The sequence below is a fragment of the Dreissena polymorpha genome, chromosome 7 (assembly GCF_020536995.1).
Source record: "Dreissena polymorpha isolate Duluth1 chromosome 7, UMN_Dpol_1.0, whole genome shotgun sequence".
Lineage (NCBI taxonomy): Eukaryota > Metazoa > Mollusca > Bivalvia > Myida > Dreissenidae > Dreissena > Dreissena polymorpha.
The window spans coordinates 19,390,520-19,416,272 of NC_068361.1; the positions used below are offsets into that span (position 1 = coordinate 19,390,520).

Sequence of the window (25,753 nt, forward strand, 5' to 3'; positions counted from 1 at the left end):
CGTGTTTACATACTTAGTAACTATTAAAGGTGCCTTTTCACAGATTTTGGCATGTATTGAAGTTTGCCATTAAATGCTTTATATTGATAAATGTTAACATTGGGTCTAAAAGCTCCAGTATAAAAACAATAATAAAATTAAAAAAATAAATAAAAGTAACCCTAAACTGGGCACGACACGAATCACTGAACCCTGGATTAAAAGTCTATCGCTGCGACCACTTGGCCATTCGTGCTCAAACAATCAGTGAGGTATTTTACACTTTCAATCGTTTTGCGTTGCAACGCTTTATAATTTTCAGGTTTTTAAATCGTGGAAAGATGCATATAATGGATATTTTAGAGCGTGGTAAATGATCAGTATTACTTACAAATATCATAACTACAGCAAAAATGTGCGATTCTGAAACAATTTATTTTTATTTCTTCAATTTACAAAAACGTGAAAATGCCCCTGTAAGTGATAAGTATATGTTTAACAGATTCGTAGGTCGGACTATTAGGCCAAATTTATTGTAGTTTGGTTTACGTATGGTTCATTCAAGGTTGAATACCAAATATATCCTATATAGCTGTACGAATATAAGACATGTTCAAACTGCTCATAAAGCGAACTTCGACTAGTGATTTAAATTTACGGTTAAGACAGTATATCTTGTAAGCAAACATTCTATGTTGACTTTGTATTTGTATATTTATAGGTGTGTGTCGCTTTCATCCTCCGTCAAGTGTTAATTTGTATTAGACTATTGCTTTGATATCTGCCTAATATAATGCTACATATATTTTTATATTCGTTCAACAGGAAGTTGCCATATCATTCAATGTTTGGAGGTTGGTCATATTACTCGGAATGAACTATAAAGACATCATTTTAGTAAACAAGGGTTAGATTTCGCCCTATTGGCGCAAAAAGGTACCTTGTGCCTTCTAATTTCAAATGGTACCATTTTCCACCCGGGGTGGGGGAAAGATTTTACAAAACAAACAATTTGGTTCCTAGATGTAACATATTTTAGACACAAAAGGCAATAAAACCCGCACAAAACTGATTCGACAAATAAAAGTCACCCGTAATATTCATTCCCGTTAAAAATGCAGCGTCGTAGCGATTTGTGTTTTCATTATCCCTTTCAAAATGGAACGGAGAGGTATGGTTTACAAAATAACAGGTTACAGTTTTGTAACTTATCAGGCTCAGCACGAATTATTTATTATAAACCTGATTTATACAAATACTATTGGGCAGTTACCCGTTATTCTCTATATACAGTAATATAATATTCCACATGACAATCGTAGATTCTAATTGTGCTATTTACCGTCTTTTTACCGTCGTGGTATCGACCTATCTATCAAATGTGAAGTACTACGTAGGTCATGTTAACAACCTTTCTATCTCATGTTAAGTACTAAGTAGTTCATGGTAAGGGTTTAACAATCTTGTGGGAAGTAAAAGTCAATAATGGAAACGACAATCCAATCTCGTGTGAAGTACTAAGTAGGTCATGGTAACGATATACCTATCTCATTTGAACGAGATAACCCACACGAGTTCATAACGGAATGCATCCAAATCTTTTCGATGCAGTCTGTAAAGCATTGCTAACAGCGACTCTGAAATATACAATTATGTAAATCAACCTTGCATCAGCCTTTTTGAATCATGTGTTAAACAACATCATATATATCACCAGTTAACTTTGAGCAGAAGGATTTTTGTGCATTTGAAGACATCTGAGGAGTTTTGAGACAAATGTAAAATGTGAGGGCCCGGTTTAAATACATAACCTACCGACACGTTTTTAGCTTTCTGCGTGACATCATTGTTTAAGCATGCCTTGTTACAACATGAAAGAAAACTTATAACTTAATATTTCATTATCTAAAGCAATTATAAACAAGTTAACTATTGATGCAAAGCATCAAAGGGCGTCGGGAATTTCAGTGTAAAAGGCACTCAATGAAGTAACATGGAACGATTTTTTTTTCTACTGTAAATATTAAAAATATTGGCCGATTATTTTAATCAAAATAGAAAAATATACTGGTATAACCATTATCTATGATTTTGTGTTATAACCCCCAAATGGGTGGCAGACGTTCCCCTCCCCCTCCAAGACGTTTTCTCCCCAGACGTTTCACCCCCCCCCCCCATTTTTGTGGTGAAACGTCTACATAATATGAAAATATGTATTTGAAGTAGTTATTTGTAATAATGAATTTTATGTGTTTTAATAATTAATGATTAAAAAAATGCTGTAAGTTGTGTCCTGAGTGATTAAAATATTAATTAATGATTTTTTTATGGTTGTTTTTATAAGTGCCTGAAATTTTTCTTTCTTTTATTAAGATCATTAAAAAATTGAGTAAAAGCACAGCTTTGAAGTTCTTTGATGGTAATTTTCAGTAGAATACTATCATACAAATGAAACAATTATAACTATTGTATTAATGGATTGCATAAAAGCACACATTTGATGTTCTTTGATGATCATTTTAAGTGGAATAGTATGTTGCAAAGTAAACAATTATTGAATTAATGAATTCATTTTGCTACAAATTCAATTTTACCTAATACTAAACATACTGTATTAATATCTGTAGTATTACATACGAGTCGCCGCACTTCATTGCGACACCAATCATGTTACCACTGAGGTGTGGCAAGTCTTTACCCCAGGGGCATTATTTGAAGAAACTTAATATATGACTACTAAATTTTAGCCCTGACCATTGTGGTTTTAGAGATGAAGAATTTTGTAGTTTCCACTGTGTGTTCATCTGGAAAGCAAGTTACCCCAGTGCAGAGCCAATTTTGACCGCAGGGGTATAACTTAAAAAACGTTGTAGAGCATCATCGTATGATTTTAAATATTGAAGCCCTCACTCTTTTGGTTTTTATAGATTTGTACAGTTTTCATGTTTGAAAATAATTTTTTTTGATCATGCGACCTACATATGAAAAGGACTGGAACAATTTTAACAAATTAAAAAGAGATGCATCAGAGGATCACACCTGTCAAGTAATTGTTTAATTTTACAACTGCTCAAAGGGAGAAGTCGTTAACAGAAAAAGTGTACACATGCACCTCAAATACTCAAGTACGATGGACATCACGGTATCCCAAAAGTTCCACATGAGTACCTTTTGTTCTGTGAGCATGGTCTATATTTCCGATTTGGCAAAAACTTAAATGCCTGAAGTGCTAAAGAACACGCTTTATTAAATGGTGTTTATTTGTTATTTATTTACTTAAACCTTGATCCGACCCAACCCGAAAATACCAACCTGAAGTCAATGTTTGACATCTTTGGACCATTGTTCCCATTCATGGTTCAAACAGAAATCTCAAACCTAAATTCAAGCACTTTTCAAGGACTTTTTAAGGCCAAATTTTCATTTTCAAGGCCGATTAACACAGTATATATCATTTATTTGCTTGAACACATTAAACTTATTTCACAATAACTCATACATGTTATTTATAGTCATTACATACAAATACACATTATCCATCCTTAACTCAGAGAGTCTCACATGTGTATTTACTTTTTAAAGTTATTATAAACAAACACATTGTCTCTTTCTATGCTCACATCAAACAGACTAGTTCATTTTATTTAAACATAAATCAGTTACTATTACATTTTGTATTTCACAGGGCTGTTGTTGTTTATGACTGTTTTAGATTCAACAGTTTTAACAATAGTACCTTCCTGTTTCACCAAAAAACACATTGCTTTTCAAAGCGCTGTCCCCCATTCCCCCGACCCCAATGGTCTTCATATAGACCAAACATTGTGCTTTTCGAATGTCATTTGTTTTCTGTACCCAGAAATATTCATAAGTTTCGAGCAAAACATAACGATAAACGTCATTGTGACAACTTCTTTATGACCAGAAAATAGCGCCATGAATATTCATGTTTAAAGAATGTTGACGTATCGTATAAGTTGTAATTATTTAAGCATTTTTCTGCATTTCATCGGTGTTTATGACCAGAAAGTAGCGCCAGGAATATTCAGTTAACCACTCTGCTTTGAAACGACACTTCCCCATCGCTGAATTTTTACGCGCGAAAATAAATCACAACGGAGATCCTCTGACCTAGTACACATAATCTGTGACGTGTACACTTAACGTTTCGTACCCAATAGTGTACGAAACTTATATTTCGTACTTAACTTTTTGCGCAAAGGAATTTATGATAAATTTTCGTAATATTTTCCTTAAGAACGATTAAAATTCATGGCAATGATAAAAGTAATTTTGAACAGAAATAAACATTTTCAAGGCTTTTTTACATGAAATAAGCACTTTTCAAGCACTTTTTCAAGGCCAACCTTAGTTCAAGGGCTTTTCAAGCCTAGGACTCGTTTTCAAGCACTTTTCAAGCCCTGTGCGAACCCTGCCATTATAGTTTGTGTAACATATCGAGGCTGTGTGAACAAAGTAGGATTGTGTGAAGCAGGGTCAGCCAGGGCATCTAATTAAACAAAAAGACTCAAATAAACCATAAAATAGCAGTTGTTTTATTGTTCTAATTTCATGTCAAAATCAATTCACACTTTAATATACATTTCAAAACGCAGCTATAATATACGACCATGTCAATATCTGACTGGACCATCACGCAAACAGCAGGAGAAAGTCATTGCATGATTAGGCTGAAAATATTACACACAAATGAATACATATTAAGTCTTTAATAGACAGAGATATTTGCCTCCATTTGTGTCAAATAGTTATTAAACATAATCACAGAAAGACCATGTTCACATTTGGTGACGTAATAACACCATGCTATCATACCACGCCTACGCTAATTGGGCCATGTCATAATAAACACCATACAATACATTGATCTGATGACATAATAACTGCCCTACTCAACTTGTGAACTTGTGATGTCATGATGACTTTACAGATCCATCAACATGTGTCGTCATGATGACCTTGTAAATGACATGTCATAGTAGTGACAAATACTCCTCGATGAGCGCATGAAGTAATATGCAGCATGTGCTAACAACCAAAAAGAGGGACCTTTTAGCGTAGCCAGTTTTGTCACCAAGGATGATTTTTTAACAATGATGACCACAATACACTGCTAGATATGAAAACTAGAATGACAGACACTGCAACGAGTTGTAATGGATTGTTAATGTAGAGGATATTTGTTGGATTTGTTAAAATATTGATTTAAATTCACGAGTGATCATAAAAAAATATTTTTCTATGATGACTTGTGAATTTAAATCGATATTCCATCAACCAAATTCAACAAATTTTCATCTTATTTTATGATTAAAAATGATAATTTCTGTATTTTGCTGAAATAATGACGTCTTAACGTCATGTAACCACGTCATCTCACAGTTCAAAATGTGACAGGCCAATCAGATAAAACATATTTTTCAAAGATTATCTCACAGAACAACATTGAAATTTTCATGGTTAATTTCACTGTTTGAACCAGTGAATTATCAATTTTAATTCACTGACATTTCTCTATCAACCAATGGAAAGCATAAAATTTCTGTATTTGTTATCACATACCATGATAATTTACATCTTCAGAGACACTTTCAAAACAAGATGTGTTTGTGAAACACTATGTCCCCGTATATGACGTTTGACCTTGAAGGATGACCTTGACCTTGACCAATCACCACTCAAAATGTGCAGCTCCATGAGATACACATGCATGTCAAATATAAAATTGCTAGCTTCAATATTGCAGAAGTGACATTACATGAGCAATTTTGACCCATATATATGACCTTGAAGGATGACCTTGACCTTTCACCACTCAAAATGTGCAGCTCCATGAGATACACATGCATGCCAAATATCAAGTTGCTATCTTCAATATTGCAAAAGTAGTCATAAAATGAGCGATTTCGGCCACATATATTTGACCTCTGACCTTGAAGGATGACCTTGACCTTGACCTTTTACCACTCAAAATGTGCAGCTCCATGAGATACACATGCATGTAAAATATCAAGTTGCTATCTTGAATATTGAAAAATTGCAAAAGTGTACATTAAATGAGCAATTTTGAACCATATATTTGACCTTTGACCTTGAAGGATGACCTTGACCTTCCACCACTGAAAATGTGCAGCTCCATGAGATACATATGCATGCCAAATATCAAGTTGCTATCTTCAATATTGCAAAAGTTATTGCAAATGTTAAAGTTGACGCAAACCAACAGACCAACCAACCAACAGACCAACAGACAAGGCAAAAACAATATGTCCCCCACTTCTATAGTGGGGGACATAAATATGACGTGGTCTTAATAGGTGTGTGAACATATTGATACCTGCTTCACATAAGAGATGCCCATGGGGTTGTTTCACCATAATCATAACTTAACTTGATAATGTCCAGATGAAATATAGACTAACATCCCCCCCACACACACACCTCCCCATATTGCTTTGACACATCGGTAGATGTTTGACCATTTTATCAAGCAAAAAATGCTCCTTTACATAAGACATTTTATGCAAATAGAAAGAACAAGAGCTGTCACCATAGGATGACTTATGCCCCCTATAAACGCTCGACAGAAGTTATGAGCATTTTTCGAAACCTAAACGCAGATTTCGAAACCTAAACGCGGACCCTAAGTTCAAGGTCACAGGGGTAAAAAATTTTGTGAGTATGGAAAGGCCTTGTCCATATACACATGCATACCAAATATGAAGGTTATATCTCAAGGGACATAGAAGTTATGAGCATTTTTCGAAACCTAAACGCAGAATTCGAAACCTAACCGCGGACCCTAAGTTCAAGGTCAAGGTCACAGGGGTAAATTTTTGTGCGCATATGGAAGGCTTTGTCCATATACACATGCATACCAAATATGAAGGTTATATCTCAAGGAACATAGAAGTAATGACCCTAAGTTCAAGGTCAAGGTCACAGGGGTAATTTTTTTGTGCGTATGGAAAGGTCTTGTCCATAAACACATGCATACCAAATATGAAGGTTATATCTCAAGGGACATAGATGTTATGAGCATTATTGGAAACCTAAACGCAAAGTGTGACGGAAAGACGAACAGACAGACAGACGGACAGTCCGATCACGAAAGGGGGCATATAAAGTTCAATGGACAAAATGGCCACCTGTGGGGAAACAAAATTGTCCACTACTACTCCTTATGAAAATGGTGTCCAGCAACAATTAAAGTAGTTAAACAGACAAGAAATTCAAACAGACCTAGAAAACCAAACCAACCACTTGATGACTTCAGACAGTGATGTTTTTGGAATAATTTGATATAAAATTCTCTTTACATTTTTTATCTGATTGGCCTGCCACATTTTAAAAAAAGTTTCTAGAACAAACTGCCAGTATATATATATATATATATATATATATATATATGTGATTCTTCAAACTTTGTTGGGGAATGAAATGATGAATATCACAAACAAAATGAAAACAACATCAGTAATACATATGTTCTTGCTAAATGAACACATAAAATTAATGATCTTTGGTACCGGTGGAAAATAGTTTTTAAGTTTTAAAACTTACAAAATGAAAAAATAAAGTATGATACATAATGTTTGAAATAGTGTCTGCTTCATTTTCAGAGGGGTAATCACCTGACAAACAAGATGGCGAGGACCATGCCGAGCAGGTGTTTTTCAAATTTTCTTAGCCTGAGCTGTAATTTTGTGACCAGCTAAGAAATGTTGCAGAATATAGTCAAGATATAGAGCATATATTAATATGATATAAACGCTCATCACTTTCTTGCCGATTTGGCTGGAAAGAGAGCGGCATTTTAACAATTAATACAAGCAATAAAAGGTATAAAACAGCGAAAATGAATGTCTTGACATGGAAGTGGCCATCTTGTTTTTCAAGTGATTACTCCCTCTGTAAGTACAAGATACAGAAAATGATCAGACCTGATAGACACGTTTGAACAGTGAAACTATGTTTTAAACATATAGGTCTATATTAAACAATTCTTAAATTCACATCCACATATTATTATACATGAGTATACATGTATATATTATATTATACATGTGGTCGTCTCGATGGCATTGTCAGAAGATTGAGTTATTTCATCAACAATGAAGTAAATCGTACACTTCAAAACCATTCATTATCTTTATTATTGTCACTAATTTCAAGACATATTTCATCTAAAGAATAAACCTAAAGAGAGAAACAAAAGCCCTGCACATGTCAACAACAATATGAGTGTATAGTCACCATTGATACTACCCTGTCATGATTTATTTAACACAGTGTACAATTAGAACTTGAGAAATGTTAGATTTATATTTGTTTATTTACAAATACATTACAAGAAAGTTTCTGATGTAAAGTTATCAAACCTCAAAGTTTTTTTTTAATGTGTCAGAACAAGAATCTGTTAGTCAGCTCCTGGCAAACAACACAATTAGGAAATATTAGTACCTGTGTTTATAGGTTAAAATGATTTATAGTTCATATTTCATGTGTTATAATCAACAGAGCAAAGTCACTTTAAATTTGATACATTTTTTACCTTTCCTAACCCAAAAGAGAATCCAATCTCAAACATAGTTGCAACTTCCAATATTCTCTGCTGAAAGTCTTTTCGAGACATATTTGTTTTCCCAGAAAGCTGGTGTGTCAGAGGCAAAGCTATAATGGCTATGTGCAAACAGCATAAATCCAGAACAGCCTGCGAGTAAAGTTTGAAAGGCGTCAATTTCAACCCTTAGATACTGATGAGCAGCAAACAGAATTAATCCCTGAACAGACTGCAAGTTACTCACAGGCTGTTATGGGTTTATGCTGTTTGCGCATTGCCATTTTAGCTTTGCCTCCGAGTGTGAAAGGCTTAATTAACATTATATCAAAACATGGAGCCTGGCTTATTTTGGCTTTTTGGTGAAACATAAAAAAATAACATTGAAATATGTGTGGGTTTTTTTTTGTCTAAAAATAATGCGCTCATTAATGAATATATATCAAAAATATTTGGCAATGTACTGCTGCCCTATATTAAACAGTATGATATCAATACACAGTTTAATTATTACAATCACTAAAAACATAACATTAATATTATGAATTAATTATTTTATATAACTAATTATTAATTGTACATTAAACACATCTACATTTTATTTTAATTATAGTGCATAATTTTAATGATCATCCAAGTTACAAAACAACTGTTACTTAATTACATGTTTTAAGTATGTTAATCAATTACTTTAAGATACAAAAGCAGTGATCTAACGCCAGTTCAAGTTTAAGTTGTACACGTATACATGTATAAGTATTGTGTTAAGAAATTGTTCACCATTTTGTAATGCCCGCCTAAATTGAACTGTGTTTTAGGGTATTCAGCAGAATTATGTACACAAGTTCATATATGAAAAAAAACAACATCACATTTCGAAATACCTAAAATTTTAATACAATGTTAGCCCTTACCACTTTTACGTATTTTAACGCATTTGTAGTCCCTAAGAAAGTTAAATTTAATTGATGGCCTTTTTACTAGATCCAAGTTTAAAAGGTTTCAGTTCCGACCCTGATGAGCTGCAAACAGCATAAAACCTGAACAGTCTGCAAGTTACTAGCAGGCTGGTTTGGTTTTATGCTGTTTGCACATAGCCATTTTCACTTAGCTTCTAAATGGGAAAGCGTTAACAGAAGACTCATTATAGCATACATACACTAGAGGCAGTGTGCAATGGCCACTGAAAGTAGGCAGGATATCAGAATTGTCCAACAAAATAATTTCTCTTTCATCACAAGGGAGACAACTCTTGACTCTGGGCAGGCATTCACAAAGCTCTTTAGAATTTTTTATTGAAAGTTCGGGGCATAATACTTTGCGTAATACAATGTACGTTATAAACTCTCTGATTCAAATCCAAGACATATCTACCGAAAAACAAACAAGACGAGTCACTTCAAACACTACGTCTAAACGTATGTTTTGCATTACAATGTTTGAGTGCACTACAGATGTAATGTGATGTGATAATGAAATGTGATGCTGTTACATAAGTATAACACTCAAAACCTAGATGCCCAAATGGCATAACAGAATATGAATGATGACTGATAGATTATGGGTATTACATGATAAATGAACGTTACATAGAATTTGATTGCAACAAGGGCTGTTTGAAAAACATGCATGCCCCCCATATGGGCTGTCCGTTGTAGTGGCAGCCATTGTGTGAATACGTTTTTTGTCACTGTGACATTGACCTTTGACCTAGTGACCTGAAAATCAATAGGGGTCATCTGCGAGTCATGATCAATGTACCTATGAAGTGTCATGATCCTAGGCAAAAGCGTTCTTGAGTTATCATCCGGAATCAATTTTACTGTTTCGGGTCACCGTGACCTTGACCTTTGACCTGAAAATCAATATGGGTCATCTGCGAGTCATGATCAATGTACCTATGAAGTTTCATGATCCTAGGCGTAAGCGTTCTTGTGTATCATCCGAAAACCATTTTACTATTTTGGGCCACCGTAACCTTTGACCTAGTGACCTCAAAATCAATAGGGGTTATCTGCGAGTCATTATCTATCTAACGATGAGGTTTCATGATCCTAGGCGAATGCGTTCTTGAGTAATCATCCGGAAACCATTTTACTATAATTTCGGGTCACCGTGACATTGACCTAGTGACCTCAAAATCAATAGGGGTCATGTGCGAGTCATGATCAATCTACCTATGAAGTTTCATGATCCTAGGCGTATTCTTGAGTTATCATCCGGAAACCATCTGATGGACGGACATACATACATACATACAGATAGACAGACCGACATGTGCAAAACAATATACCCCCTCTTCTTCGAAGGGGGGCATAAATAATAACCTAACACAGACCTACATTAGTACTTGAAAACACTGTTATTATATTGTAACAATTACTAATATAATTCTTACGATACTTACTCTGCAATTGATTAAAAGCTAATTTCAATTGTTTTATGGGAAAGTTGGATATAAAACAATAAATACAAAGGGGCTTCTTTTGAGCAAAACCCTGTTTCATTTTACATATAAAGGATACAAAAGAGAAAAACAAAACAAAACTAGGCGTAAGCATTCTTGAGTTATGATCCGTAAACCATTTCACTGTTTAGAATCACTGTGACCTTGACCTTTGACCAAGTGACCTGAAAATCAATAGGGGTCATCTGCTAGTCATGATCAATGTACCTATAAAGTTTCATGATCCTAGACCTAAGCATTCTTGAGTTATCATCCGGAAACCATTTTACTATTTCGAGTCACTGTGACCTTGACCTTTGACCTAGTGACCTGAAAATAAATAGGGGTCATCTGCTAGTCATGATCAATCTATGTATGAAGTTTCAAGGCTCTAGACCTAAGCGTTCTTGACTTATCATCCGGAAACCATCTGGTGGACGGACCGACGGACTTACGGACCGACCGACCGACATGGGCAAAACAATATACCCCCTCTTCTTTGAAGGGGGGCATAAAAACTTAGAAACATTTGAATTTCCAAGTGAAATTCTAACACAAACTTTACCAACATATTAAACTTATTAAAAGCAGCGTGTTTTCTTCGTGATTTCCATATTCAAATTGAAGTCTTCATGAGTCATCAATCAACATGAGTCTGAAAAGGGATTTGCAGTGCGAAATTGAGATCTATGAAAAATGTTGAAACTCCACAACATCTTCCACCAGTAGAACCGTTTTGTAGAATGGAGGTACTCACAATCAGGTAGAATGTGAATGGACAGATTGTGTAGAAGAAATATCAGCAATAGCCATATTTAGCAGCCTACCTAGTGAACACACAAAGGCTTTCAAGTCAGAGTCCCATGGACCAAATCATTCCGTTCGTCCAATCTCAATATCTCCATGCAGAACTTCTGACCAGTAGCAGTCAATATCTCACAGAATTTCAGAGCAAAACTTTTATTATAACTGATACATTAAATATCTGATACAACTTTGCACAAAACCCTCAATTCCACCCAGTAGAAGTTTATATTCCAAGGGTTCAGCGCAAGACTATCTCATCTAAATACGCAGTTTATATTCCAAGGGTTCAGCGCAAGACTATCTCATCTAAATACGCAGTTTATATTCCAAGGGTTCAGCGCAAGACTATCTCATCTAAATACTCAGTTTATATTCCAAGGTTTCAGCGCAAGACTATCTCATCTAAATACTCAGTTTATATTCCAAGGGTTCAGCGCAAGTATTTCATCTAAAAACATCTAAAAAGCTGATCCAGTTTAAAGCCTACTCCCCTGATTCCTTGCTCGCTCATATGGGACTCAAACTAGACTAGTCATTATTTCTTTTTCTTCTTCACGGAGGCCTGTTGGGGAGGCGAGATTTCATCCTTATCGGGTAGACTGGTTCTCTGCTCCTCCAGACGGCTAGACTGGACCTTCTGGATCAGCCCGAAGAAATCTTCGTCTGGGACGGTTGGGGCGGGGCGGTTGTGTGGTAGGGCACTACGCTGATCATCAATCCGGGATCCCTGCAAAATATACCGGGTATTTAATTATTTTTTTAGGACCCATACAAAACACTTTTATAGAAGTGTGTGTGTGGGGGAGCGGGGGGTAAGGGTGGCGGCCGCATATAACAGGCAAAATGTCAACAAACATTTAAATGAATTCTTTTCTGGATTCCTAGAAAACACTCTTTAAGGGGTGGGGGAGGGTGAGCGTGTATAACACACAAAAGGTTGGCTCACCCATTTAATATAACGCATATTACTGGTTTAGAAAAGATAAAGACTGGTTGTTTAGCTTTTATATGTACACATGTAGAAATTCATTAAGAAATATTCATCTGACAGTTTTTATGACCATTTCTTAAACTTAACCAGAACATAACAGTACAGATCAGAAATTTTTATTACGATTTGTTCATAGAACACTGTCAGTCATAACCATGTTATTATATATAACAGACATATTATGAAGTCATTTGCAAAGTAAGTGATAATACAGTAATAAAAAGTGTACATTCCATCTAACATATTACATGACAGTGGTGGGAAAACAACAAGATGGCAATCAGCTATTATGCTCTTAATATTAATCACATAATCAACAAAAATGCTCTGCATCATGCCATTTTCTCCTTGGAAGCTCATCGGAAACTCCTGTTAAATGAACAAAAAAAGAGGTCACATCACATTTTTACCTGACAACGCATGAGCACTTCAAAGAAGCTGTCGTCTGGTACGTCGTTAACGTTTCTCTCGCGGAGATATTGGTTGATAACGGCTTGGGAGTTGAGACCTGGAAACTGTGGTAGTGAGGCTCGCTGGTCGTTCATGCGTGACCCCTGAATGCCTGCCACCATGTCAAGGAAGTTCTCGCTGTCTGAGTCGGACACTGTGGAGAGATATGAACCAATAAGGTTACGAGAATATAATAAAATATTGCTGTCTGGCATAAACACTGCGGTATGATGTCAACCAGTCACATATGAAGAATATAATAAAATAATTTCTGAGGTAGGCACTGCCGTTTGATGTGAACTATTAAAGTTGGGAGAATATAATAAAACAATGTCTGGGGTAGACAATGTGGTGAGATCTGAACTAGTCATGTTAGGCGAATATAACAAAACAGTCAAGAGAGAACATGATAACCAGCCTAATATCAAGAAAATAATACACAAGTAAAATGATGAACCAGTCAAATAATAAGTCAAGGACAAGGAAAATGGTAAACCAGTCACTATAGGTGTATACATCAATCAATAGAGGAAAAAAATATCAACCAGTTAAATAATGAAAATAATAGATAATAGAAAACAAGCAATGTGTTTGTGAAACACTATGTCCCCATATATTTGACCTTTGACCTTGAAGGATGACCTTGACCTTTCACCACTCAAAATGTGCAGCTCAATGAGATACACATGCATGCCAAATATCAAGTTGTTATCTTCAATATTGCAAAAGTGTACATTAAATGAACGATTTTGACCCATATATTTGACCTTTGACCTTGAAGGATGACCTTGACCTTGAATTTTCCACCACTCAAAATGTGCAGCTCCATGAGATACACATGCATGCCAAATATAAAGTTGATATCTTCAATATTGCAAAAGTTATGGAATATGTTAAAGTTGGAGCAAACAAACACACAAACCAACCAACCAACAGACAGGGCAAAAACTTGTTTTTTTATCATTTGGCAGGTACAGATAATTATCTCCCTTTGAAGCTTATTACTTCCCTTGGATTTGTAAGGATGGCCTTGACCTTGACTTTTCATCACTCAAAATGTGCAGCTCCATGAGATACACATGCATGCCAAATATCAAGTTGCTATCTGAACGGACATAGAAGTTATGAGCATTTTTCGAAACCTAAACGCAGAAAACTAAACGCAGAGTGTGACGGAAAGACAGATGGACAGACGGAAGGTCCGATCACTATATGCCCTCCTTTGGGGGCATAAAAATAGAGGGAACAAGAGCTGTCACCATAGGATGACATATGCCCCCTATAAACGCTTTGATAGAAGTTATGAGCATTTTTTGAAACCTACATGCAGATTTCGAAACCTTAGCGCAGACCCTTAGTTCAAGGTCAAGGTCACAGGGGTCATAATTTGTGTGCGTATGGAAAGGTCTTGCCCATATACACATGCATACCAAATATAAAGGTTATATCTCAATGGACATAGAAGTTATGAGCATTTTTCTAAACCTAAACGCAGATTTTGAAACCTAAATGCGGACCCTAAGTTCAATGTCAAGGTCACAGGGGTCTAAATTTTTGTGCGTATGGAAAGGCCTTGTCCATATACACATACATACCAAATATGAAGGTTATATCTCAAGGGACATAGAATTTATGAGCATTTTGAGAAACCTTAACACAAAGTGTGACGGAAAGACAGACAGACTGACGGACGGTCCGATCACTATATGCCCTCCTTCAGGGGCATAAAAATTAAAAACAAGTCAAGTGAGCTCTTAAAATGATTAAACCAGTCTGGAGTTTCTAATATGATAAACCAGGTATTGAACCAGTCTATTGTTGACTCCTTTGACAAATGTATGGAAACAGTAAAAAGAATTTTTTTTAATTGGATGAAAACAGGAGACAATGACTGATGTCTTAGTAGACAGCCTGCAATGACTGCTATCAATCATATATGACTCTTATAATTGACAAACTTATAACATTTGGATCATAAGTGTCCTAGATCTAACGGGCAAACAATTAATAAACAGATGGAATTGTTTCAGTTGCAGGATAACTTAACTTTTTAAGTTTTTGCAAGATCCTATTTCTTATGTTTTCACTGTTACCAAAAACCGCAATATTTGTCAGACAAAAAACCCCTGAAATAATGTGTATTTTCCCCATATTTATCCACATACCGAATCTCATACATTTAGCTTCTGTAATTTTTGAGTTCTCACACGATCCATATTAATCTGAGAGACGTAGCTGTAATAACTCTAATGCTCCCATTGTGGCTCTCTATCCACATATTGAGTTTCTTCAAATTAATTTAAGTACTCTTTGAGTTATTGCAGGATGCAGATGATTGGGACAGTCGGACACACAGACTTAGGCTATGGTCCCATTTGGTTACACGGGTTAAGGACAAACTAAAGAGAGAACCCATAATGCTAACACATCTATAAATGACAAGTGCCAATAACTAATATGAATCCATATAAGCCTGGGAAAACGGGGCTGAATGAATGAGCGTTAAGTGTCTTCAAACATTAGCCAGGGCAGTCTGTTTATCAGAGACGACACTTTCCGCTGTAATGGTATTTTTTAGTTGTAAGAAATTGTCTTCATAGCGAAAATCAATGTTAGGCAGAGAGTGTCGTCCCTAATCTGGGTCTACACTTTGAGCATGTGCATTAAGGCCTATTTTTCCAGAGCAAGACTCATATATAAGCAGATACACTAACACATTTCTGCCTCACATCAGTTCAACACTTACCCAGTTTGGGTTTGTTCTCCTTGTTTTCTGACTCCAGGAGTCCATTTTTCTCCCCAGGCAACTTGAGGCTGCACCGCTGCTCGTCGATACGGCGACCTTGGAGCTTGCTCAGCAGATCAAAGAAACCATCATCTTCTGGGGACAGTGTCTGAATAAAAGAAATTATATAACTATCACACAATTGATGAAAGACAAAGTGTGCACCAATTATAATATACTACAGCTTACCTCAACCATAGGGACCTGATTCTTGGCTATGCTTGTCTCTGTGATTTAGCTACAGCTTACCTCAACCATAGGGACATGATTTTTGGCTATGATTGTCCCTGATGTAGCTACAGCTTTCCTCAACCATAGGGGCCTGATTCTTGGCTATGATTGTCTTTGATGTGGCTACAGCTTACCTCAACCATAGGGGCCTGATTCTTGGCTCTGATTGTCCCTGATGTAGCTACAGCTTTCCTCAAGCATAGGGGCCTGATTCTTGGCTATGATTGTATTTGATGTGGCTACAGCTTACCTCAACCATAGGGATCTTATTCTTGGCTATTATTGTCTTTGATGTGGCTACAGGTTACTTCAACAAATGGGGCCTGGTTCTTGGATATGATTGTCTATGAGGTGGTTACAACTTACCTCAACAAAGAGGCCTGATTCTTGGCTATGATTGTTTCTGATGTTGCTACAGCAAACCTCAACCAAGGGACTTTTTTCTTGGCTTTAATTGTTTCTGATGTGGCTACAGCAAACCTCAACCATAGGGACCTGATTCTTGGCTTCGATTGTCTCTGATGTGGCTACAGCTTACTAGTACCTCAACCATAGGGATCTGATTCTTGGCTTCGATTGTCTCTGATGTGGCTACAGCTTACCTCAACCATAGGGACCTGATTCTTGGCTATTATTGTCTTTGATGTGGCTACAGCTTACCTCAACAACAGGCACCTGATTCTTGGCTTTGATTGTCTCTGGTGTGGCTACAGCTTACCTCAACCATAGGGACCTGATTCTTGGCTATGATTGTCTCTGATGTGGCTACTGCTTACCTCAACCATATTAGCCTGGTTCTTGGCTATGATTGTCTCTGATGTGGCTACAGCTTACCTCAACCATATTAGCCTGGTTCTTGGCTATGATAGTCTCTGATGTGACTACAGCTTACCTCAACCATATGGACCTGATTCTTGGCTATGATTGTCTCTGATGTGGCTACAGCTTACCTCAAACATAGGGACCTGATTCTTGGCTATGATTGTCTCTGATGTGGCTACAGCTTACCTCAACCATAGGTACCTGATTCTTGGCTATGATAGTCTCTGATGTGGCTACAGCTTACCTTAACCATAGGGGCCTGGTTCTTGGCTTTGATTGTCTCTGATGTGGCTACAGCTTACCTCAACCATAGGGGACTGGTTCTTGGCTATGATTGTCTCTGATGTGGTTACAGCTTACCTTAACCATAGGGGACTGGTTCTTGGCTATGATTGTCTCTGATGTGACTACAGCTTACCTCAACCATGGGGGCCTGATTCTTGGCTATGATTGTCCAGGTTTTTTTCCCACTTTTCGGGAAGATAGCCCATGGCTTTGGAATTTGGAATTTTATCGGCATTTTCATGAAAATGGGAAAATAAATTCATTAGCCTTTTTTTCCACATGAAAAGTCCACTGATTAGGGAAATACTAAATTTGATATAACTCTTTATAATCATTTAAATTAAAAGAACAAAATCATATAATACTTTGTTAGATGTAATTGAATTGAAATTGAGATGAAATACGCATTAGACTTCTTTCTAAAAAAAAAAAAAAAAAACATGTTTTTTTTATATTTGTTTTTTGGAAATTAGGAATTTTTTGCCACATTTTGGGAAAAAAGTATACTTTTTGGGATTGGAAACATAGCCGAATTTCGGCTATAAAATCGGGCCAACAAAAACCCTGTTGTCTCTGATGTGGCTACATCTTACCTCAACCATAGGTGCCTGGTTCTTGGCTATTATTGTCTTTGATGTGGCTACAGCTTACCTCAACCATAGGTGCCTGGTTCTTGGCTATGATTGTCTCTGATGTGACTACAGCTTACCTCAACCATAGGTGCCTGATTCTTGGCTATGATTGTCTCTGATGTGGCTACAGCTTACCTCAACCATAGGTGCCTGATTCTTGGCTATGATTGTCTCTGATGTGGCTAAAGCTTACCTCAACCATAGGGGCCTGGTTCTTGGCTATGATTGTCTCTGATGTGGCTACAGCTTACCTCAACCATAGGTGCCTGATTCTTGGCTATGATTGTCTCTGATGTGGCTACAGCTTACCTCAACCATAGGGGCCTGATTCTTGGCTATGATTGTCTCTGATGTGGCCACTGTCATGGATTTCTGCACCTTGGGTATCTTAGGTCTTGCCCCGCCATGTACTGGGATTGTCTCTCCTTTCTTGTCCGGCGTGAGCTTCATCAACTCCATCTGTTCCATGCTGTGTCGCCGGGTGACGCCGGTACGTCGGTCTGGAATTTAAAAAATAATAATTTAATTTTTCATAATTTTATGTAATATGTATATATATATTTAATTATAGTAATATTTTTATTTCATATAAAAAATACAATGAACAATTTTTTTTCATTTTATGTTTCATTTTCATAAATTTTCAATGATTTTAAAATATAAGCAATTTTATATAATTTTGTAAATACTTATTTAAAAAAATTCTTTTAAATAAAAAATATATTTGATACTCCAGTTGTGTTATTTAACCCCTTAGCACTTAGATATGCACTTTGACTCATTTGTAGTCCATTAGAAAATCGAATTAAATTAAACACCTTTTCATGCTAAATCCAATTTTTAAAGGCTCCATTACTAACCCTGATATTGAGATGAGCAGCAAACAGCATAAAACCTTAACAGCCTGCAAGTTGGCTGTTCTTGAATAATGCTGGTTGCATACAGCCATTTTCACTGGACTAACTGCATGGGCATCAAGTGTCATCCCAGATCAGCCTATGCAGTCCTCACAGGCTAATCAGGTATAACACTTTCCAACTAGATTGGATTTTCTTTAAAAGAGACTTCCTAATAACAAAAAAATCAGAAAAAAGCAGAAAGTCCTTTGTTGACCGCACAGGCGTATCTGGGACGTGTTAGGCATGTGCATTAAGCCCAGTTTTCCCTGAATGTGAATTGTTAACAAGCTATAACATACACATTCCAACATCCAGATGGTCCAAGGGGCTGGGCCTGTGACCTTCGTCTGGCCCCACTTTGATGCCCAGCACTGACTTGAGGTCAGCAAGGTTCATCTGGGCAGTCACCTGACCTGTCTCATCTCCAATCTGAAAACACATCATCAAGCAATATATGTGAGCCACGCTATGGGAAACTGTGTTTAAAGCATGTGCATAAAGAGTTATCCGTTATTAGCCTTTGTAGTCCACATAGGGCTTATTAGGGATGACACTTTCAACATTTATGGTATTTTTGTTTAAAGTAAGTCTCTTCTTAGCCAAAATCCAGTTAAAGCAGAAAGTGTCATCCCTGATCAGCCTGTTCAGACTGCACAGGCTAATCAGGGATGACATTTCACATGCATTAAGCCTTGTTTCCCAGAACAAGGCTCATATGAAAATCTAAAGGGAAAAAAGATTCTGCATCCAATTAAGGCTGATGCCCTCGGTAGACGCCTCATCAGTATTTATTCATTAGCCCATTTAAATAAGTCCTAGCATAAAAATAAGGTAAATGTCAAGGTCAATAAGAGCACCGCCTTGCGGGTGCAGACCGCTCATCTATTTTCTTTTTAAAAGTATAGGGACTCTCAATTTCAATCACAATGGAGGGAGGGGTGGAGTGAAGAGAGGTGTATAGTGTGGGGGTGTGGACATTTATTACATTATCTCCCAAAAATGCGAAAAAAAATGCAAAAAAAAATAATTCGGGGGTGGGTGGGAGGGGATTCTTGGGTGCGATGGTTGGACGGTATTTCAAAAATAAAATAATAAAAATAAATATTTGTGTTTTTTAACCGTTTCAAAAAAAAAATTGGGGTGGGGGTGGGGATGAGGTGTATAGTGTGAGGGTGGGGTGGTCATTTGTGAGATGATCTTAAAAAAAAAAAAAAAAATTAGGGGGGTGGGGGATTCGGGGGGGAAGGGGGGGAGGGCACGGGGGATGGTTTGGGTGGAGTCTATTGTGGTATGTCAGGTAAGAGTAGTTTTGTCAAAGTATCAATCAAATCAAATCATAAATAAAGAAGTTATGGCAATTTTAGCAAAATTTAATAATTTAACCTTGAGAGTCAAGGTCATTCAAAGGTCAAGGTAAAATTCAACTTGCCAGGTACAGTAACCTCATGATAGCATGAAAGTATTTGAAGTTTGAAAGAAATAGCCTTGATACTTTAGAAGTAAAGTGGATCGAAACACAAAATTTAACCATATATTCAAAGTTACTAAGACAAAAAAGAGCCATAATTCCGTAAAAATGACAACCAGAGTTATGCAACTTGTCCTTTTACTGTACCCTTATGATAGTTTGCGAGTGTTCCAAGTATGAAAGCAATATCTATGATACTTTAGGGGTAAAGTGGACCAAAACACAAAACTTAACCAAATTTTCAATTTTCTAAGTATAAAGGGCCCATAATTCCGTCCAAATGCCAGTCAGAGTTACATAACTTTGCCTGCACAGTCCCCTCATGATAGTTAATAAGTGTTGCAAGTATGAAAGCAATAGCTTTGATACTGTAGGAATAAAGTGGACCTAAACACAAAACTTAAACAAATTTTCATTTTTTTAAGTATAAAAAGGGCACATAATTCTGTCAAAATGCCAGTCAGAGTTACATTACTTTGCCTGCACAGTCCCCTTATGATTGTTAGTAAGTGTTGCAAGTATGAAAGAAATAGCTTTGATACTTAAGGAATAAAATGGACCTAAACACAAAACTAAGCCAAAATTTTCAATTTTCTAAGTATAAAAAGGGCACATAATTCTGTCAAAATGCATGCCAGAGTTATCTTACTTTGCCTGCCCAGTCCCCTCATAATAGTAAGTAAGTGTACCAAATTTGAATGCAATAGCATTGATACTTTCTGAGAAAAGTGGACCTAAACGCAAAACTTAACCGGACGCCGACGTGATGACAATAGCTCATTTAAAAAAAAAAATAGATGAGCTAAAAAAGAGATGTGTTTGTCAGAAACACAATGTCCTCTACTACACCGCTTTGAGTTAAAAAAATGTTTTTGATTATATCCCTTTAAAAAAATATTACTTCCCTTGTTAAATGATCTGTACCTGCCACATGAAATAAAATAACCTTCAATATTGAAAAAGTTTTGGCCAATATTAAGGTTTTCGGACGGACACACAGACAGTTTAACTGCTATTTGCCACCCTACCGGGGGCATAAAAACAACTTAGTTCAGTCTTATACCCACCTATAGTGTTCAGCAGCTACTTCAAACACTCCCAGGAATATGTGGGCATTGCCTAGGTTACTGTAGGCCCCTCTCTCGGCAGACTTGTCACCAAACTCACGGGCTATTGCTAACCTCTACAATACAACACATGGATGATGTTATATATGGGCAGGGTATTGCGAAAACCGGTCTTATGTCGTATGCTGCCAGCAAAGCTCAAGACACGCCTGTGCATTTGTGCAGTCTGGTCAGGGACTACACTGTACTCTATTGAGACAACAAAACCTTGTGTGACTTTATAGCACAAAGGATAGCTCCTGACCAGACTGGGAAAACTTTGTGTGACTTTATAGCACACAGGGCAGCTCCTGACCAGACTTGGAAAACTTTAAGTGACTTTATAGCACACAGGGCAGCTCCTGACCAGACTTGGAAAACTTTAAGTGACTTTATAGCACACAAGGGCAGCTCTTGACCAGACTTGGAAAACTTTGTGTGACTTTATAGCACACAGGGCAGCTCCCGACCAGACTGGGAAAACTTTAAGTGACTTTATAGCACACACAACAGCTCCTGACAAGACTTGGAAAACTTTAAGTGACTTTATAGCACACAGGGCAGTTCCTGACCAGACTTGGAAAACTTTAAGTGACTTTATAGCACACAGGGCAGCTCCTGACCAGACTTGGAAAACTTTAAGTGACTTTATAGCAAACAGGGCAGCTTCTGACCAGACGCACGTTACGCACATGCATTAAACCTTTTTTTATAGAGTACTGCACGTATGCATGAATATATGGAAGTACTCTTATAAAGAATACATTACTTTCTGTACTGGAACAGGATTAAATAGATAAAAGAAATCCCACTGACTTATGGTTATGCTGTCATTTGTCTCGCAACACTCATGCACGTAAAAACAAAACAGAATATGAAGATAGGGCACATTTCAATAAAGTCATGTATGCTAATAAGCCCCTAAGCCCCAGGTAAACGTTCGAAAGCTTTACTTTGCAAATATTTTTTTCCAAATGAACCTGGTTCTGGGAAAACTGGGCTTAACGCATGAGTAAAAATTGTCTCTGATTAACCTGTGCGTACTGCGCAGGCTAATCCGGGAAAGACACTTAACAAAGATGCGTTAAGCTCGTTTTTTCCAGAGCTTGGCCCCAATAATGACAACCAGATAGCTGCCCCTAACACCTCTACTCTATCCCTACCTCCTGATGGTAGATGATTTCCTGACTGAAGTTTCCCAGGAGATAGTGAGTGTTGCCAAGGTTACCACAGGCGCGTCCTTGAGCTGCCCTGTCACCCAGCTCCTGGACTATCGCTAGATTGGCCCTGAACAACAGGACAACAAGTTTGACTTGTAGTCATATTTTATTCAGTGAACAACTGTAAGCTAGCTTGCCTGCCAACAATCCACATCCAAAATGTGTCGTCATAATACGTCCCATTTACAAAAACAGTTTCATTTCACAGATTTTATGTTTAACATTTCTTAAGCTGGTCTTCTCCATAGAAATCCATACCATAATTATTACACAACAAGAGCTGTTTCTGTGAATCACAATGCCCCCTACTGCGCTTTGAAGCCGCACGGCAGTTATTTTAGAAACTAGAGGGCGGACACCATGCTAAATCCTCGAAATGCACTAAGTGACTCCGTGACCTAGTTTTTGACCCAACATGACCTATATTCGAACTTGATCTATATATTGTCCTGATACAACTTCTGACCAAGTTTGGTAAAGATCAGATGAGAACTACTTCAATTAGAGAGCGGACACCATGATAAATCCTTGAAATGCACTCAGTGACCTTGTGACCCAGTTTTTGACCCGGCATGACCCATATTCGAACTTGACCTAGATATTGTCTAGATACAACTTCTGACCAAGTTTGGTAAAGATCGGATTAAATCTATTTGAATAAGAGAGCGGAAACGAAAAGTGTGACAGACTGATTGACGGACAGTGCGAAAGCTACATACCCCCTTTTCTTCGAAAGGGGGCATAAAAAGATAAACGTAAAAAACACACACAAATCAACAACCATTATAACTTCATACACATATTTTGTTTTGATAAGACTATAGAAATTCCAGTTTTACAATACAATTTCTTTTCAACAGAAATATTTTTTCAAACTGTGAGCCTGTCCCTTTAACCCTTTATCACTCATATTGACCCTTTGTAGTCCTCTAGAAAATCAAATTTAACAAGGGCTGTTTGTAAAACATGCATGCCCCCCATATGGGCTCTCCGTTGTAGTGACAGCCATTGTGTGAATATGTTTTTATCACTGTGACCTTGACCTTTGACCTAGTGACCTGAAAATCTATAGGGGTCATCTGCCAGTCATGATCAATGTACCTATGAAGTTTCATGATCCTAGCCATAAGCGTTCTTGAGTTATCATCCAGAAACCATTTTACTATGTCGGGTCACCGTGACCTTGACCTTTGACCTAGTGACCTGAAAATCTATAGGGGTCATCTGCCAGCCATTATCAATCTACCTACGAAGTTTCATGATCCTAGGCATAAGCGTTCTTGAGTTATTATCCGGAAACCATTTTACTATTTCGGGTCACTGTGACCTTGACCTTTGACCTAGTGACCTGAAAATCAATAGGGGTCATCTGTGAGTCATGATCAATCTACCTATAAAGTTTCATGATCCTAGGCCTAAGTGTTGTTGAGTTATCATTTGGAAACCATTTTACTATTTCGGGTCACTGTGACCTTGACCTTTGACCTAGTGACCTCAAAATCAATAGGGGTCATCTACGAGTCATGATAAATGTACCTATGAAGTTTCATGATCCTAGGTCCAAGCGTTCTTGAGTTATCATCCGGAAACCACCTGGTGGACGGACCGACTGACCGACATGAGCAAAGCAATATACCCCCTCTTCTTCGAAGGGGGGCATAATAACAGAACCATCTTAATTGATTCGAGTTTTAAAGGCTTCATTTCCAAACGCAAGATACTGATGAGTAGCAGACAGTATAAAACCTGAACAGCCTACAAGTTGCTCACAGTCTGTTCTGGTTTTATGCTGGTTGCATATAGCCATTTTCATTGTGCTTCTGTGTGGTTTAACTAGCCATATTCACCAGCAGCCAACTCACTCATAGTATTCAGCAACTTTGACCAGACACTCCTTGACCTCTGCAGGGAATTCCCCGGGGTCCTGGTTCCCTGATCGCCCGGTGTGCTTCCCCTTTGCATGATACACGTTGCCAAGGTTGTAAAGGGCCCGTGCCTCACCTATGTATGTAAACAAATAAGTACATATTGCTTAGGTTATACAAGGCCCTGTCATTGCCAATCTGTGAACACTGTATTATGTGAATTGGGAATAAGGCATCAAACTGGGAATGGACATCATTTTGGTGATTTTCTCAAACAAAACTATTCATTTCATGATCTACATTTATTTTTGTAATATTATTTATAATTTAAGCTTAATAAACAATTTTCCATGACTTTTTCATTAACAGTAATTGTATTTTTATCATTTAATGTGTATTTTTAACCGTGTCCATGCGCGGCATGGACACAGTTTCATTTCATGAGGATTTTTTTTATATTAATAAAAAATCCAATTTTGAAGTTAAATCAATTTAAATAATGCTATTATATATGCAAGTATCTGTTTTAATTATAATTTGTCAAACTAGATAAATACAACATATAAAACTGCATAGTATGCACTTATGATAAAACACAATTTATTTCCAAATTGATGTCTTATTCCCAATTCACATAATACAGTGTTTGTGGATGAAAATGGATAAGTACACATGGCCAATGCTGTCTCACTGATCTGTGGATGCAAACAAACTGTTGTTGACTTGCTGACTTTGTAAGCAGCACAGATAATCTCAGGATCTGTATATGAAGCAACTGATAATTACCAACTGATATGCTTGGTATATTTTTGTGCTCAGGTGAGCTAAAAAGCCCAGATGACGATATTTAATATATAAAGCTCATACCTCTTTTACCTGCGCAAAGAACAGATATTGTTTAATCAGCTTTACTCAAATTCCTAGCCAATCATGAGTTCCATTTGGAATTGTAAATATTTCCTAGGTTATGTGAGACATGTTCTGGGAAAACTAGGCTTAATGCATGTTCGTTGAGTGCTGTCCCAGATTAGCCTGTGCAGACATGCTTATATAGGATATCTAGGACAACACTTTCTGTGAAGACATGCTTATCTAGGACAACACTTTCCACCAAGAATGTTTGTTTGTTTAGAAGAGATTTCCTTTAACAAAATGTTGCTTCAACTCAGAAAATGTTTCCCTGATT

At 37.0% G+C, this 25,753-nt stretch overlaps 1 protein-coding gene across 1 annotated transcript in view; it reads right to left on the bottom strand.

Annotated features, from left to right (window-relative positions):
- Positions 1–8,316: 8,316 nt before the first annotated feature.
- LOC127839507 (G-protein-signaling modulator 2-like) overlaps positions 8,317–25,753 on the bottom strand; it is a 164,090-nt gene continuing 146,653 nt past the window's right edge. The window contains exons 2-9 of the mRNA XM_052367897.1: positions 24,565–24,703; positions 22,646–22,769; positions 21,440–21,559; positions 19,208–19,337; positions 18,319–18,509; positions 16,001–16,148; positions 13,215–13,408; positions 8,317–12,540 (exon numbers count right to left, since the gene is read on the bottom strand). Coding sequence (XP_052223857.1) covers positions 12,349–12,540; positions 13,215–13,408; positions 16,001–16,148; positions 18,319–18,509; positions 19,208–19,337; positions 21,440–21,559; positions 22,646–22,769; positions 24,565–24,703 — 1,238 coding nt within the window. The 3' untranslated portion in view covers positions 8,317–12,348. The remainder of the gene's footprint in view (positions 12,541–13,214; positions 13,409–16,000; positions 16,149–18,318; positions 18,510–19,207; positions 19,338–21,439; positions 21,560–22,645; positions 22,770–24,564; positions 24,704–25,753) is intronic.